The following is a 17770-nucleotide window of genomic DNA, read 5'->3' on the forward strand; positions in this document are numbered from 1 at the left end:
ACGGGGACTGGAGGCACTGCTCAGCTCTGGCCTGACCTGTGGAGCTCTCCGGTGATCCGACGCCTTCCCTCTGGTACCCTGATGACTCTGGGACTCACAGGGCCATGCCCTCAGAAGCCGCCCTCCTACGATCTGTGCCCTACTCGCTGCTCAGCGACCGGATCACGCCAGCAGAAGCTGTCCCGAGGAGTCCGACAGCAATCCAACACTGTTTTTCTTGATGCCAGGAGCGGGCCCACTGATTCCTCATCGAACGGGGACTGGAGGCTTCTGTTTCAGCTCCGCCTGACCCGTGGTAATCTCAGGTAATCCGCCACCTTCGTCCATGCCCCCTGCCACGCCTGGGACTCACTGGACCTCGCCCTCCGAGGCCGACCTACTGCGATCTACTGCATGGTCTTCTGCGCTCCCACCCAGGAAAAAAACCCTCGGGTGCGCTTCTCCACGGAACGGGGAAGTGAGCCATTCCCTGGCCTTGATCGCTCTCGATCCACTCTCCCGACTTACCGATGTCATCCTTGTCGCTCCCGAACCGAGCGTGATCCCTCCACAACTTATCCCGCTGTGCGAGGGTGAGTTTTGTGTCCGAGTCAAAAGGAGTCCCCCACCCCCAGTCTCAGTAAGTCTAAGCTGGCCTGGCATCAGCCCCACTGCTCCACTTGCCTTACAAATTCTATTGGGGCTCCAGAGCGCCTCTCAACCATCTCCTCAGCTGCTGAATTTGTTGCCTGACGCTGCAACTGGCCTGACCCCACACTGTGGCATTGCTAAATTCCTGCCGGTTTCCATCTTTGGGGAATCCTTGGTCTTGTCACCCCGCCATGGCACGTAGCCTTGACAAATACCTCCAAAATGGCGACTGATCTTCCCCCCCACTTGCCTAATGATTCTATTGGGGCACCGGAGCACCTCTATACCATCTCCTCAGCTGCTGAATTTGTTGCCTTACCCGGAAACCTGCTTGACCCCACACTGTGGCATCGTTAAATTACTGCTGGTTTCCGTCTTTGGGGAATCCTGGCCTTGTCACAACGCCATGGCCCCTGAGCCCTGACAAATCCCTCCAAAAATAGCGACTGACCTTTCCCCACCACTTCTGAAACTGCAGACCTCTACCAACTGTCTGCTTTCTGGAGGAGGCCCACAACTTGATCTACCTCCTCTACCTATGAGCCCTCGTTTTCCAACACTCCACCACGGACTACTGAGCGGCCCCCACCCGCCTGGGCCTTTATGTCCGGATATCATCGCTGTGTCACCTTCACCCTCTCCTAACGTATTGACTCGGTAGTTTTGACTTGGGCATTATTGTTGATCTAATTTTTGTGCTGCTCTTTTATACTTATTTCCTCATTGCTAATTAGTTTGATCTCTAAACACTAGTAACTGCCTGTAATAATCTGACTGATGCTAAAATGCTCTATTCAAAGTGCCCAATTTTTGTTGTTCTTTTTATCTTTTACTAATTTTAATTTTGTTGCTCTTCTTTCCTATTGCCACTCTGCTAAGTAGTATGATCTCTACACTACTCTGGTGCTGCTATGGCGATTTGTTTCTCTCACCACCAGTAGGAATGATACTCCGTATTAGAACTCTTACTCATATTTCCTCAAGTCCCCTAAATACTTCTCCCACTACTCCTTCCAGCATCCAACCCCATCCAGGTCTTTAATCTCTTTCTAATACTTTCTAATTTTATCATTCCAAATTGTGAATCCACCCTCCTGTATTTTTCCCACTCACTTTCTTTCTCTCACTGACTTTACACTCCTGTCACTAAATCTCCTTACCCTTTCCCTCGAGCACATACCTCACCCTCTTACATCAACCCCCCCTACGCCTTGCTCCTCGCTGTCACCTAAATCTCTTTATATCACTCCACCCTCCCTTCTTTTCTCCCACACTCCCCCAACCAACTGACCAATCGTCCCACCTCAATCCCGTTCCTACGTTCCACCTCTATCCTGCTTTCACCTCCAAAGACCCCTCCCTCACCAAACATGGCCCCAACTCTTGGACCATTCCTTACCCTCCTAATCTTTCCAAAAATGCCAAGAAATGTTTTAAACATAAATTACTAATACGGCATCTCGAAACATTAATTATTGATACCTACCACAGCCTCACGTCCCCTACAAAAACCAACTACATTTTCTACTCCAAAGAACCCTCCAAATGGAAACGCACCTTCCTACGCCCCCTCCCAGTATCTTAATCAAGCAAAATACCTTACAGTTTTAAACTATCTACTACTCCTTCCCCAATGTTTCCAGGTGAAATTGACATCTCCATTTTCAAAACTGGTAACTTCCTGATAAGAGCCTCTGAACACCACCTCACCATCTTTGAGCACCATTTCAGCACCCTATCCCACCAGTTGACCATACCTACTCCTCACCCCACATCTTCCCAACCCCAAGACCCCTCCTTGTTCTCCCGTGCCTTCCCAATGCCAACCTTTCTCCCCCTAGACATATCAAACCTTAATGATATATCCCATTCAATGACCTCTATTCTATCACCCTCTCTTGAATCCAGCCCGAAACATCTCTAATTCACACACCATCCCCCAAACTACCATGCCCCCAATGACCGATACCCTCCAACCCCTAAACCAATCTCAAACCCCTCTCCTTCCCCCAAGCTACCCTCCTAGCTCGCACTACTGTACCCCCTTATGCCCCTACTCCTCCCTCCGCCGAACTACACTCCAACCCCCAACCCTGATGTTGCGTCTCCCCACAACCCTTATGCCATCTCCGCTCCTCACTTCCCATTTATACCTCTATAACTGTCCTGTCCTTCTCCACACCCCTCCCTCCCTCCCAAAGCCGGATCACTCCTCCCTCTTCTCCCCAGGCCTCCCCAACTACCACAGTCTCAGTACTCCTCTTATCCCCCCTGCCTCTCACCCTCTATGAACACCAAACCTCCTTCCCCGGACAACTCAGAACATACCTCCTCCCCTCCTTCTAACCCAACCACATCCCACCTCACTCTTTTAACCCAGTCACTTTGCAACATTGACTGCAATATTTCTACCTTGGTTACCGAACTTGCCCGACTTAGAGAGGATTTCAAAAACTTCAAATCCCTCAACCCTAGAACCCACCCTTCTTGGTCCTCTTCTATGTGCTCTGGACCTCAAAAGCTCCCTTATCTCAAACATTGGAAAACCACGCCTCTACACAACCGTACACACAGGCCTCTTCGCACCTTGAGTGACTACTTCGCTTCTGATCTCTCTGACTTCTGCAACTCCTACCTAAAAAATGCTCACTTAAGGATCCTTCTTTTCCTCACTCCAGCATCCCACTTATTATGGGGATTAGCAGAATCCACTCTTCTCTCAGCTCCCCCAGACACCCCCCTCAGCTTACCGCCATTCACTTGTGCTCCCCAACCCATAAATTAACCCTGAACCCCTGGACTTCATGCTCGTGAACTGCAGCTCGGCTGTTCGACATGCAACAGAAATATCTGAAACCATTCTTAGCGAAGATATTGACGTCGCCTTCCTGACGGAAACCTGGCTCAAAGATCACTCAACACCCATCCTCGACTTACTCTCCTCCCCTCCCCCGGTTACTCTATCATCAGAAAAGACAGACCTGAGAGAATAGGGGGTGGTTTAGCAATTATCTTTAAAAACAAACTCCTGCTCTCCTTAGTCAGGAACACAGACTGCACAACCTTCGAATAACTTGGAGCCAAACTTAAGATTTAAGGCTCTCCCCTAATACGACTACCCAATATCTACCACCCACCTGGTTATCCACTATCCCTTCACTGAGGAACTATCTGCTATCTGACCTAATGCAATTGTTACTTTCTAACCCTAAAAATCTCTTCCTAGGAGATTTTAACCTTCACTAGAATGACCCGAGGATCCCAAAATCAACCTTCTCACTAATCTTCTCAAGATTAGCGACCTCAAACAACTTTGCCATTCCCCAACCCACTCTAAAGGGGCTATTCTTGATGCCATCATTTCCAACACTGACTTGGCATCCCTATCCAACATCATCCCAATTGACTGGTCTGACCGTCACCTCATATTGTTCATGATTTCCCCTTCAGCACCTCCCGCCCCAGCTAAAAACAACAAAGCCACAATAGTGACCAGAAATCTTAATCATATCCCCCTGGTGTACTGGAGTCAAACTCTAAACTCAACTTTGTCTCACCCCACCCTCTCTCAATGCCAATGAGCTCACTGAGCACTTTAATAAAACTGACTCCGAGGCTTTAGATCAACTTGCCCAGCCCAAACTTAAAACCCAAAAACATATCCCTTCCAAATCACGGTTTAACTCAGACCTCAACAATGAAAGACGTGCACTTAGACTAGCTGAAAGAACATGGAGACCACACCCTTCCCCTCCCATCTTGCTCTCCTTAGAACCGCTAGATCTACCTAAAAGAAACACCTTTTTCTCTGAAAAGGCATCTTTCTTTCGTTCACAACTCGCCCGTGCCAAAAACAGACCCAGAGAACTGTTGAACATTGTTAGAAGCCAAACCTACCCTGCCCCCTCAACTTGACGGCCTCCACTAAGAATGTGAAGAAATTGCTAACTTCTGCCCCGAAAAAATTGCCAGAATTGATCAATCCTTCCTTTTAACTCAGATCCCTCCCACCCCCAATTATCCTTTGATGCTACCTCAAAACCACCCTCCTCCTAATTTTATCCCTGCTTCCTCTCCACACCTACTTTCCTCAACCCCCAGAATTTCCACTCCGTTTCGGAACTGGAAGTCTTTAACATCTTATCCAAATTAAAACCGTCCTCTCACACAAAAGACCCGCTCCCATCTACCCTCGTCCAAGATCTAAAGCATGTCATTGTCCCTTATTGGACCAATATCATCAACTCCTCCCTTTCCACGGGTGCATCCCTGTCTCCCTCCAACTCGGACAAATCACACCCATTCCTAAAAACCCCAAAGCCGATCCTAACGACCCTAACAACCTCCGCCCTATCTCCAACCTCCCCCTTCTTTCCAAAGCCCTTGAAAAATGTGCACTACTTAAATTGGATAAACACATTGACACTTACAACCTGCTCAACCCCTTACAATTCGGCTTTCGTAAAGGCTGCAGCACTGAAAGTGCATTGTTAAATATAGTTGATGACATCCACCACGACCTGGATAAGGGCGAGACCTGACTACTCATTCTCCTCGGCCTCAGTGCTGCATTTGATACAGTTAACCATTCAACCTTACTTAACACACTCAAAGATTGTTTCGGCCTTAATGGCACTGTCCTAAACTGGTTCGCCTCCTACTTCCAACACAGAACCCAACACATTAAATTTCAAAAGTGCCCCTCTTGCCCCACACCAGTCGTAATCATAAATCCAATGCGCTATTAAAGAGGATTCCTCATTACAAGTCTATAGTACCAAACATGACTTTTCCACTATTTATCAATCAGGAATTGCATGTAATAAATGTATTAAGGAATCTCCAATGTTAAACTTTGACAGTGGTAGGCCTCACAGGAGTAAAAAATAAATTTGGCATTTTTTCACTATCGGGACATCTAGAACTAAAATGTACATGTCCTGCCTTGTCCTTACACAGCGGCCTACCCTATGAACTACCTAAGTCCTTCCTTAGGCATTTCGTATGTGTAATAAAAGGGGAGTTTAAGGCTTGGCAAGGGGTTTCAAATGGCAAATCGACATGGCACTCAAACTGCACAAACAGGCTCTGCAGCAGCAGTCCTGAGTCATGTTTAAATGGCTACTGAAATGTGTGGCAAAATCAGTGTTGCGAGCCCTCTAGTAGCATTTAATTAACAGGCCCAGGACACATGTAGTGCACTTTACTATGGTTTTATAAGTAAATTAAGCATGGCAATTGTGGATATGCCAATATAACCATGTTTTAGGGAATGAGCACATGCACGTTATTGTGGGTCAGGAGTGGTATGGTGCCAAAAGTAGTCAAGCCAACAAAAACGAATTCATTAAAAAGGGGAGAAGCACAGTAAAAAGTTTGAGGGGGACCCTGAAGAAAGATGCAGGTCCAAAAACAATGTATAGAGAGACAAGGAGTGTGTGGGTCCACCAGGCATGGCAGATCACAATGTAATACCACCAATCAACTGCCTTGTCACAACTGAAATACAGATGGTGGTGAAAAGCCAGAGAGGGACACATCTATTATCAGGAAAACAGACACTGCGCTGTTTCCATTCTTTTCCTTTGACAAACAAATTATCACTTAAGTCCAGGGTGCGTTTCTCTGGAGGGCACATCATATAGTAACTTCAGTGATCCGATCCCACAGGGTAGCTAAAATGTAGACAGTGGGAAGAATGTTTTCTGCTATGATACATAGCTGCGTTTGTATTTTTGTGCTTGACAACACAAATATCCCTGGTGTTAATGAGGCATTGCAGATAAACTCACTCATCTGCTCCCAACTTATCTATTGTAGCTTAAACACAGATTTTGGGAGGAGGTCTAACAGCGATGTGCCTTATGCCATGAGCTGAGCTTCCTGGCATCTAAGTTGCTTCCAGCTTTTGGGTGTGGCAGAACATGTCCTCCATAACTGCTCCACCCCAATGAAGAGGAAAAGTTCATGTGTGAAGATACTGAGAGACGAATGTGGTCACGTAGTGGCCGATCCAGGGGCCTGGATAGAGATCCTGCCATTATGTTATAAAAATTTCCAATACTGACCCAAAATCGCATCAAGTGAGTGGGCAAAGCAAGTGCGCTGCTATTCAACCCTTCCCTTAGGGTTTGGGGAGGTCCACCCTGAAAAATATTCTGGGAAAAAAATGACACAGCACGTTTTACAGTGCACTTTACTATATATATTGGTTAAACATAAAGGGGCATATTACCAACGATAAGCGATATTTAACGCTAACGATGCTTAGCATCGAATTTTTTAATGCTAAGCATCGCCAGAAATTATCGCAGAGATAACTTGCTATTAGCAAGGTTTATCTCAGAACAGATAAAAATCCTCACGCTAACTGCCAAATGAGAGAATATCGCTGGAAAACCAACGATAATCTCTCGAAGTTTGGTGTTAGCTTGATGATAGGGGCTCACAAACTTAGCCATGATATCCACCTTCCATAGGATATCATGGCTAAGTCAGGAAAATACCAGGTGTAAAAAAAGCAGTGCTAACCGCGGTTAGCACTGCTTTTTTTTATCACTAACAGGGTTAGCGAAATCCTTGATAATAGGAGAAATGTCGCTTAACAACATTTCTCCTATTATTTTTCTCTGGAACGCCCCCTTTGCATCTCATTAGAGATGCAAGGGGAAACGTAGAGAAAAAGGGTGCTAACATGCAAATTTGCGTGTTAGCACCCTGTTGCTGACAGGGAGATAATTTTATCTCCGCTTTCTTGGCTTTTAAAGCCAAAAAAGCGGAGATAAACCCCTTGATAATATGCCCCTAAGGCTTTTAAGACTCATAACATAGCAGATATTGATTCAAGTGCCATCTGATCCCAAATAAATACCACTTGCAATAATTGCCCCCAACTCAAAAGGAAATGGTTTTACATCAGTTTTACATATCTTCTGGGAAAGAAATCCACCAAATATCTACTACCCTTACCCAAATACCAACTTTCACTGAGTCTGTGATTTCAACCTCCAAATACCAACATATCAGTTATATGAATCACTCACATAGGCTACTGCCTCAGATGGCAGACCTTAACACACATGCAAATGTTTGCATTTCCATGGAAGAGATGCCCAGCAAATACAGATTGATGCCACCAAATGTTGGTCATGTTTTGCCTCACTATAAAATAACAGTCCATAATAAACACAGGAGAAGCACCATGTGCCAGGGCTGAATACAGAAGGAGGGAGTTAGGTGTTTGCCAGGAGTCTGTGGTTAACAGCCAACAGATGCCAAGGTAACGGGATAAACAGGCAGACACACACATATTTTACGCTTTTCCATGCACCTTGATCAGTCCCTGCCCACTGAGAAACTTACGGGAAGTTAGGCAGTCCAAACCAATGTCCTCCTTTACTCTGTACTGTTTACACTGCTAGTGTCTGAGAGCCTAGATTTGTGGTATTGCACCACTGGAAGTTTAACACTGTTGCCATCCATCTCCCATCACACATTGTCCAGGACCATCCTCAACCCTGATTCACTGGTGCAATGGAGTTGAACATTTCATGGAAATGAGCAAGGATCAATGAGGCAGGTCTTAAAATTCCACTGATCAAAGGAAAATTGAGCAGATTTTGCTTGGCTAGTCACAATCAAGTGCTGGACGTTTTTTTAGAAGTGGAGTGACCCCTGGCGGTGTTATGTAGCCCGGTACGGCTGCCAGCACTAAGAAAAGGCAGGCCCACCAACTAAATAAAAAAATTGTCATTTACAGTACCAATAGCTCAAACTTACCTAATGCGAGACCTATTGCATTGCAAATGCTTGTTCTTAAAGCAGTGTCATCAAATGAAAGTAGAGTTTTCAATGGCATCATTAAATTAAGCAGTAGCCCATGGTTTAAAAAGTAAAGTCACCATAACATTATTTTAAATTCTGAAATCAGATGAGATCAGGTGCTTTCATGGCTGTATGGCCATACGAAATAAAAAAATCTCGTATGATTTTGAAGTGAAAATAAGTATTCTCAAAAATCATTAATTTTATATCTTTCTATGACCTACATATTTTTTCTCTCCACACTCACTGTCACCCATGACTTATTTCTGTGCATCTATTTCTTAATGAATCTTATCTTTTCTTCCCTCAGTGCTTCAGTATCACTCACATCCCGTAGCCCCATCCTGCTCACTTATTATTATTATTATGGAGATTTCTAAAGCGCCTGATTACGCGCACCGGCGTGTCCCCGCGCTGTGGTGAGAGACAGTGAGGAGGCCAACAAACCACTAATCAAGTGTAGAGCGGAATAAATGGGTTTTAAGAGCTCTACGGAACTTAGCCTCTGAAGGTTCAAGACGCAGCTCCATCGGGAGCCTGTTCCAGCTCTTAGCTGCAAGGTGTCTAAATGATCTGCCTCCCATTCGCACCTTCTTGATTTTGGGAAAAACTGCCAAGCCAACACCAGTGGATCTGAGTATCCGATTTGGTCTGTAAGGTGTGAGGAGGCTCAGTAAAGGGATGGGCGCCTTGCCCCCAATAATGCGGTGACATATGCATAGCACCTTAAAAGCAATCCTCTCCCTGACAGGAAGCCAGTGGAGAGTTTTTAAGGCGGCTTTGGAGGCTGCTCTTTTAGGGAGCCTCAGTACCAGCCGGGCTGCGGCATTCTGTAACACCTGCAGGCGATTCAGACCTTTCACCGTGGGCCCCAGATAGAGAAGGTTAGCATAATCTAGTCGTGAAGTTACAAGGGCGTGCACCAGCGTCCGCCTCGCACCAACAGGAACCAAATCCAGAGACTTCTGCAGGTTTTTAAGGACGCCAACACACGTCCCAACCACACGACCAATCTGGGGAGTGAATGAAAGGTCTGAATCAAACATTACCCCAAGATTTTTATCCTGCTGACAAGGTACAGGAGTATTGCCTAGGCATGCTGGCCACCATGCCGATGACCACACAGACGGGCCACCCCCCACCACGAGCACCTCAGTTTTGGCACCGTTCAACTTCAGGCAGTTGTTAGACATCCAGGAGGCAAGCTCCTGCATGCAGGCACTGAAGTTAGATGCCGCAACCTCGGGCGCTTGTGACAGCGAGATGACCAGCTGAGTGTCATCGGCATATGACACAATTTGCAGGCCATGACTCTCCACGATATTTGCTATGGGGAACACATAAAGGTTAAACAGGGTTGGGCTCAAGGCAGAGCCCTGCGGCACTCCTTGATCCAAGTTGATCATACGGGAGTAATACTCATTCACACTTATTCATAGCGCTACCTAACTCTTTCCCCATTTCATTACCTTCCCCTTCACTTTTGCCTTCCTTTTTTCCTGTCCCATATTGTTTCTATCAACTTTGTCCCCACCTTGCTTTCCCAATTCTCACTTTCTCCCCACGTTTCATTCTTCTTTATTACATTCGCTCTCCATTGTTTCCTCTGTACTAAATCACTTTATCTTGCCCTGCAGGTGCTTGGTCCAGTTGTTGTGAATAAGCCTGGTAAAGGAGAGGTCATATTTTCCAACCCTCTCTCCGAGGAATTAACAGATGGCAAACTGACTATTGTGGGTGCCTCCTTGATAAACGCAGTACTAGAGATAATGTAAGTAGACAATGAACTATTCATGATGTAGGATGTTCTGCTTGTGTTTTAGCAAATGGCAATAACGTGACCTTGCTGTTCAGTGTCTCTTTAGAGAAAAATGCTCATTGTATTGGGAGTTTCAAACCTCTGAATGAGGAATAACCAAAGAAATAGGCTAGAGCACTCAAATGTCTGCAGGAATTTCGAACATTCCGAGCACTGGATATTTTCCACTATTATTTAACTGCTTAAGTGTGTGAAGTGAGGTGCAGTTTACATTAAACGACCCATCATAATCCAGGTTAGGAAAGAGCTTCTCAGTTATGTCCAAATCTGAACTATCATTATACTTGTGATCGGCGCCATAGTAGCATGAAACACACCAAGGGCCTCATTTATGAGAACTGACGCATCGCTGCATGAAAGCAGCGATGCGTCACTTCTCAGTGCGCACTCCTTGCGACATACCATATTTAATGTATGACGCATCATGTCGCAAGGAGTTACAGATACGTCAGTATTTCTGACGTATCTGTAAGCGCAAAAGTGACGCATTGCTGGAGTGTGTCACAAAAGTGACACAACTCCAGCAATGCTTCCTTTCACATGGGGCAAATCCCATGTGAAAGGGCCTGCGTCAGTCTTACGCCTGCTGTGAGGCAGGCGCAAGATTTTGATGCAACATCATCCTAAAAGTGACGTAGTGAAATCTCATAGATTTCACTGCGTCACTTCAAAGAGGCTTTTTGCGGGGGAACGCCCCCCCTGCATACATAATACCTGACGCAGGTATAATGTAGAGCAGGGGTTTACAAAGTGATGCATCTGCTTAGATGCGTCACTTTGTAAATAGTGCGCAACAGGAGGCATGTTTTACGCCGCTGATGTGTCACAAAAAGTGACGCATCGGAAGCGCAAAACTGACACAAGGCCTCATAAATGAGGCCCCAAGTGTTTCCAAAAATGTATTTGCAAAATAACCTTATTGCAGCATTTTACCTTTCCGTAAGAAAAATGCATTGGAAGAATGCTTGCAAAGTAACTTTAAACTTTAAAATAAATAGTGATATGCTCCTCAAAAACAGGCAACTTTCTCTGAATACCTCCTTCACTGACTTCATGTTTCACTAAATTGGTGATTTCTAGGCTAAGTGTCTGTATGGGCTAGCCTTGGCAACAGTTACAACTACCTGTCCAAATCTGAAGAGGATGAGAGGAGGCTACCGGCAGCTGGATTACATCTATATGGAAAGAGATCCGCCTTCAAACATCTGTTAAATTTAGCTTGCCAATGAGCAGCACCTCACTCCTTGACAAACCCTTGAAAAGGGAGCAATATTGTTAAAATATCAATTTATAGGGTCTGATTTAGATTTTGGTGGATGGATATCACAACGGTGACGGATATCCCATCTGCCAAAATATAACTCCCATTATGTCCTATTGGATTCATATTTCAGTGGACGGGATATCCACCACCGTTATGACTGAGTAACCCATGCGCCAAAATCTAAATGAGGCCCATATTTTTGGGGGAAATGTAGAAGAGTCCCTTGTTGCTTACTGCTGCAAAACATTGATTGGACTGGTAGGAAAAACAACCCAGGCGCCCCTTGCTGCCCAGCCCCCCCAGGAGGAAGAGTCTTCACTCAGTGACTGCCAAACAGAGGAGGCGGGCTACAGGGAAATGGGTTTTCCTGCCATACTAAGTGTTGGACCCTGCCTCTCTCTTAAGTGTCAGGCATTGCTCAACAGTTGCGGGCAGTATTTTAGCAATTGCACGTTGGGCCCATACACTCAGTTGGGTTGGGCCTGTCTGTTGTTTTTGAGAGAGTAAATTGTGTGGTTGTACCGCCTTGTTGCCTGGTGGCTCAGCGGCGAAGAATTGGCAATGTATGACCACCACCACCCTAGGATCTAAATTGAGGTCAACTCTCCTACAATGAATAGTTATTGTATACATTATTTACATCTTACCTTTCTGTGCCTATGGACTTCTCTTGTACAGCCTCTATAAAGGCTAGCCTTGAGAATGCAAAAACGGGTACTTTGCCTCATTTGCTGAGAGCCACAACATGGACCCTCCCAGTGTGACATGAAGGCATCCTTGGAGTTTGTCAACCAGCCCTCCTGTTAAAGGTAGATATGCTTGTTCAATCTTTTAAGGTTAACTTCGGCCTGAGTCATGCACTATTCTGTGACCAAGTGGCGATAGTGTAGATACATTCCTCGTATTTTCCCCAAAATAGGACGTATTTGATGTAGATAATCAATAGAAAGAAAATTTCATTTAAGTGTTCCTCCCGCACATTAGCATAGTGAAATTGTATTTCACCTTGAGAGTTTGGGTTGGCAGAAATCAAAATGGACGAGTCTTGAGGCATTGTGCTGACTAGGGGCCAGATGTAGCTCACCAAATACCAGTCAGTAACGGCAGATTTCGGCCGTTACCAACCGGTATTTGGTTTGTGACATGTAGGGGGCCTGAAATTTACCAAAGTGGTAAATCTACATGTAGGTGGCACTGAAAACAGTGCCACAGGCTCTTTAGAATTCGTTATTTACCATCAAATACTATTTGATGGTAAATAACGAATTCCTGTGTACATGCACATCTGTGCATGTACAACTGTGCCATGTGGCACACAAGCCTGAATCTGGGTTGCAACAGGGTGTCTAAGTGACACCTTGTCCCCCTTGTCAATTCGGTAATTTTACCGAATCGGTATTTACCGATTCAGTAATTTCCATTGGTTCCTATGGGCCTCAAGGCCCAGTAGAATCAATGGCAATTACCGAATCGGTAAATACTGATTCGGTAATTACCGAATATTGCCGAATCGTTAATTTATTCTGTAAATATACCTACATAGCATTTACCGATTTGTAAATACCGAATCAGTAAAATTCGGTATTTAACAATCGGTAAAAACTAAGTACCTACATCAGGCCCTTAAATTCTAGCTAAACATCAGCATGTAATTCTTTGTGAAAAATACATTGTTTTGCATTTAAAGATCAGCTTTTCAATTTGAGTAAAAACTACTTTTTTCTTCATTCTATCTGCTATTTTTTTGGAAATACTTTAATTCATTTGTTAATTATTAGAGTTTTATTTTTTGTAAATCTTTTTTCTACAACTTTTTTTTGAAATGGACTCTTATATTTAATCATATACTTTGTTCGCTAACAATAAAAACATTGTTTTACCAAAATGCAACTTTTCATTATTAGTAAAATCTAACTTCCATAAGCGTTCACCTTTTCTGACAATAAAACAGTCTCATTTATGGTGTTTCTGGTGCATAAAATATGTCTGGCTGCAAATTTAGTATTGGGTGAGAGTGTACAGCACAGAACACTGCTATTTGTGGGTAGAAAAGGCTTCTTTATTGGATTAGGCACACAATATAAACATAACATAACTTAGGCCAATTGCCTTACAAAACTATATGCCCCACTATACATGCATAACAACTATTGTTTGTCCAACCCCCACCCCTAAATGTCCCCCCACACTTCACCAACTCAACTATCTCTCGCTGCTGTCTTCTACATCATAAACTAACTAAATGTCTTTGTACTTTACTGTAACCTCTTAACTCCCTGCTTTCTGTAAGTACACATTTACCCCCCACACCCTCTTTCAAACTAGATCACCTACCCCAAAAACAATAAAACACATTCAAACCATTTGAGCTTTACTCAAATCACTGTCTAGCACCTGTCCAATAGTGACAACCTACCAGTTATCCCACTGTGCACCAGATTCAACTGCGCTTGCCCCAGAGTTTACACCCTTCCTACACAAAACAGGGGGATGGCCGGGCAGAATTACATGTAACCCTACCTACACAATACCAGCCATCATGTTGATAACTCATAAAATGGTGGATGGAAGCACAAACATATATACATCCTCACCACCCACCCTAATAGCTATAGCCCTATCTGCTGGGAGTCACTGCATTGCACCACGCCCAAAAGCTCCCAAGGTACAACGTCCATTGTCGTCTACCCCCAAAGCCTCTATTATATTTTAATCAAGAACTCTCATCTCCAGCTGACTCAAATACACCCACATTTACCCAAGTAACACCATCAAATGCAAGGAACAGCTTCATCTTCACATGTCAGTGCAATTCCCCCACATTATCTTGTCCACAATTTTCCAGATATTGCTACTGTGTTCCAGTGAAGTCAATATATCTAAGAGAAGGCCCCAATAAACCCTAGGGATGTTCACAATATGTCAAGAATGGTCATTAGATTGTAGGAATATTCACAAGATGCTTGCCATATCGACCAGATACCAGAAATTGTCATCATATTTGACCATTACATACACAGATACCAATTTATTCCTAGAGTACTCAACATATTCCATGCACTCTAGAGAAGAGATGCACAGCATATGAAAGGCTGTCCTGCCAAGTCTGAGGAAGCCAGGAATGGCCTCCAGATGCTATAAGTGGACTTCAGAGGCATAGGATATTCACCAAATCCCTAGGCACTCTCAAACACAGACCTATAAACACAAAAAAGCAGAAATATGAACTCAAAGATATACCAGAAACGCACACACAGACCCATTTACTTGGATATACACCCATGCTCAGACACACTTTGCAGAGAAAGACTCACAGGGACAGACACAAGTACACACACACACACACCCACACATATATATACATTTTGCAAGTTCACACACACACACATACATACACATACAAGATTGCTTGCCATCACCTTCACCCAGTAACTCCTATAGTAAGCAAACACTGCATTTCTGCAACACTATTTCCCAACTCCTAAGCATGGAAGAACCCGGTCATGCTGCAGTGGCATTGACAAGGGGAGGTTGGTTGAACTTACCGCATGCCATGGCTCAGACAAAAAGTTGCATTCACAGATTCCTTCTTTGTGCTCCCAATAGCTGGTGTGTGTTACAAACGGAACAAAGGCCACACATAGTATAACTGTGTACACTTTCTGAAGCTGGTGTACTTTTTTCATGCTATGCAAAAAGTAATAGTGCACTCAGGAAATGGACATGGGTAAAATGGAAGCACGAGGAAATCGAAAATATGAGAACACTAAGGGCCTGAATATGAATTTGGCTGTCCATGGGACGGCAAAAACCCATAGTTGCGGTCCAAGCACCGCAACACTGCGGCACCAACCGCCGTATTCTGAGTGTGGCTGTCAGACCACCACAGGACTGCTGCAACTGCTGGGGTTCTGTGACCCTGCAGCAGTGGCACAGCTCTCAGAGGAAGCAATATGCTGGAGGTGCTGCTGGGGTACCCCCGAGTATATTATAAGTTTCCTCACCACCATCCTTTCTACAGCGGTGAGCCAGCCATGGGAAGGGTGGCAGTGAGGTTACAAGGGGGGCCTTACAGAGCTCCTAGTCACCTCTGTGCCAGGGGGTGCATGCAGGGGGGCACATGATGTGCCCCCTGTATTTTTGCACCCCCCCCCAGTTCCAGCATGGGAAGGAATTCTTTATATGGTGCATTTTCTCCCGCGCAGGAACGTGCTGCAGCAGTACCACGGCTGAGCCTTTCTTATCTCCTCTTTGAGACTTGCACCGTCCGCCTGACCTGGATTCCAGTTGTAATCTGGAGGGCGGTCTCACTACAGATGTGGTGGGCCTCCCGCTGACTGCTGGAGTGGCACTCTGTGGGACGATCGCCAAAGTCCTAATCAGGCTCTTAGTGTTACAAGTGTAATGTGGATGCTTGACTTGAGGGGTTTTCAGTGAGCTACTCTTCTGCAGTGCCCATTCCATCGGGCAAATTGCGTGCATTAACTGTTACTTTCTTTTATCATTTCAGAGTAATCTCAATAAAGCCAAAGGAGACTGTAAAAACTTCGTTTGACTTCAGCCCCATTGCTTTGGGCAAGAAGCAGCTTGCAGTCAACTTCTCTTGTAACAAGTTTTGCAATGTAAAAACGTTTGCGGAAGTTGTGGTAGTTGAAGATAAAATTTCCAGTTGAACAAAGGTAGTTTGTAATATGATGGTATCTTGCATTGCAGGTCTCAATACCTCTTCTCTTTCTCCTCTTTTCTTATCTTAAACAATTTGAAGTCAAGTTCAGTAGACGACTTTGAAACTGGGAATAAAACAGACAGGGTGCATTCTCATCTCTGGTACCTCCCTGGACCTTCTGATTCATGGCATTACATCACCTGCAGGCACTAAGGCTCCTGCAACCTGTAATAACAGTGACATAAAGCCAAAAATGTGAACATGGGCCCATGATTTAAAAGTAATATTTTCTTCCAGACATATGTTCCTAAGACTATTTTTACCATGTGACTTTTGCATTCTTGCCATAAGAAACTCTCTTCTTGAAGCACCTTGAAAAAGCCCCACGCCTGTGAGCCACTCACAAGACTATTGAACAGCAACAGCGGAATCTGTAACCATCTGTTAATCTATCTTCTCACAACTTGCATTAAAATATGTGATAACCTACTTTGATGTTTCATATGTTAATGTTTCTTACGAACAAAAGAATGCAATGTTAATCAAATAAGTGTACCTATACAAGTACAATAAATGTGTTACCTAGAGGCATTTGATAGTTGCATCTCAATTTTAGAACTTTAACAATTAACTAATGAACAGGGCCTGGAATTAAAAACGGGTTTTACTAAGACTATCAGGGGGAGAAGTCCCTTAACCCATACACATCTATTTGTGGCTTTAGAGTCCTGGAAATTAATTCAACAACAGATATGAATGGCCATGCTATGGGAATATATGTACAATAGAAGAGGTGTTGCGTGTTGTTAGCCTCCTAGGTTTAATGAAACGCTCTGCCACTTTGGAAGCGCAAAGCTGCACCACCTTTACAAGAAGGTGGGGCAGCCTTGCGTTTCCCCCTGCGATGGGGCTAAGTTTAACAACTTAGCACCAACGCAGGAACCCTTGCACCAGAGTACAAGGGTGTCTGTGTGCATAGGAGGATTGGTTATGTGTAGGAACAGTAGCAGATGGTGGTGTGAGTGGTGCGGGCGGTTGGGTGGGGCTGTAGCAGGGTGGGGGTAGTAAACTATGGAATAGGGCCCAACGGAGGTAAGTAAACAAATGAATAAATAAAACGAATTGCGTTGCGTGCGCAGCATTGCCGAATGCAATGCAGCGCACGCAAAAAAACTTGTTTTATTTGTTTACTTACCTCCGTTGGGTCGTATTCCATAGTTTACTACCCCCCCACCCTGCTCCACCCCCACTCCGCCCCGCAGCACTACTACCTTTGTTCGCTACTGTGTATAATGGTTTCCCTTCCTGCACGTAAACAATACTAAAATGCCATTTTGTAACTTTTATGTATGCTGCTTATGCAGCACATATTAAAGTTAAAAAATTGCATTTTTTTAAAACGTTTGTTTATGTACAGGAATTGACACCTTCCTGTACATAAACAAACCATTGCATTTCGACTTTTCCATGTATGCGGCACAAGGCAGCACACATGGAAAAAGCAAAAACAAGGAGAAATAACGCATTTATCCTCGTTTGGCCAACTTGAGACCAGGGTTTTCCTGGT

At 44.6% G+C, this 17770-nt stretch overlaps 1 protein-coding gene across 1 annotated transcript in view; it reads left to right on the forward strand.

Annotated features, from left to right (window-relative positions):
- LOC147705983 (protein-glutamine gamma-glutamyltransferase E-like) overlaps positions 1 to 17204 on the forward strand; it is a 201081-nt gene extending 183877 nt beyond the window's left edge. Inside the window, exons 12-13 of the mRNA XM_086929013.1 lie at positions 10092 to 10225; positions 16048 to 17204. Coding sequence (XP_086785139.1) covers positions 10092 to 10225; positions 16048 to 16210 — 297 coding nt within the window. The 3' untranslated portion in view covers positions 16211 to 17204. The remainder of the gene's footprint in view (positions 1 to 10091; positions 10226 to 16047) is intronic.
- The last annotated feature ends 566 nt before the right edge of the window (positions 17205 to 17770 follow it).

Source organism: Lissotriton vulgaris, chromosome 7 (assembly GCF_964263255.1).
Source record: "Lissotriton vulgaris chromosome 7, aLisVul1.2, whole genome shotgun sequence".
Taxonomy (NCBI): Eukaryota; Metazoa; Chordata; class Amphibia; order Caudata; family Salamandridae; genus Lissotriton; species Lissotriton vulgaris.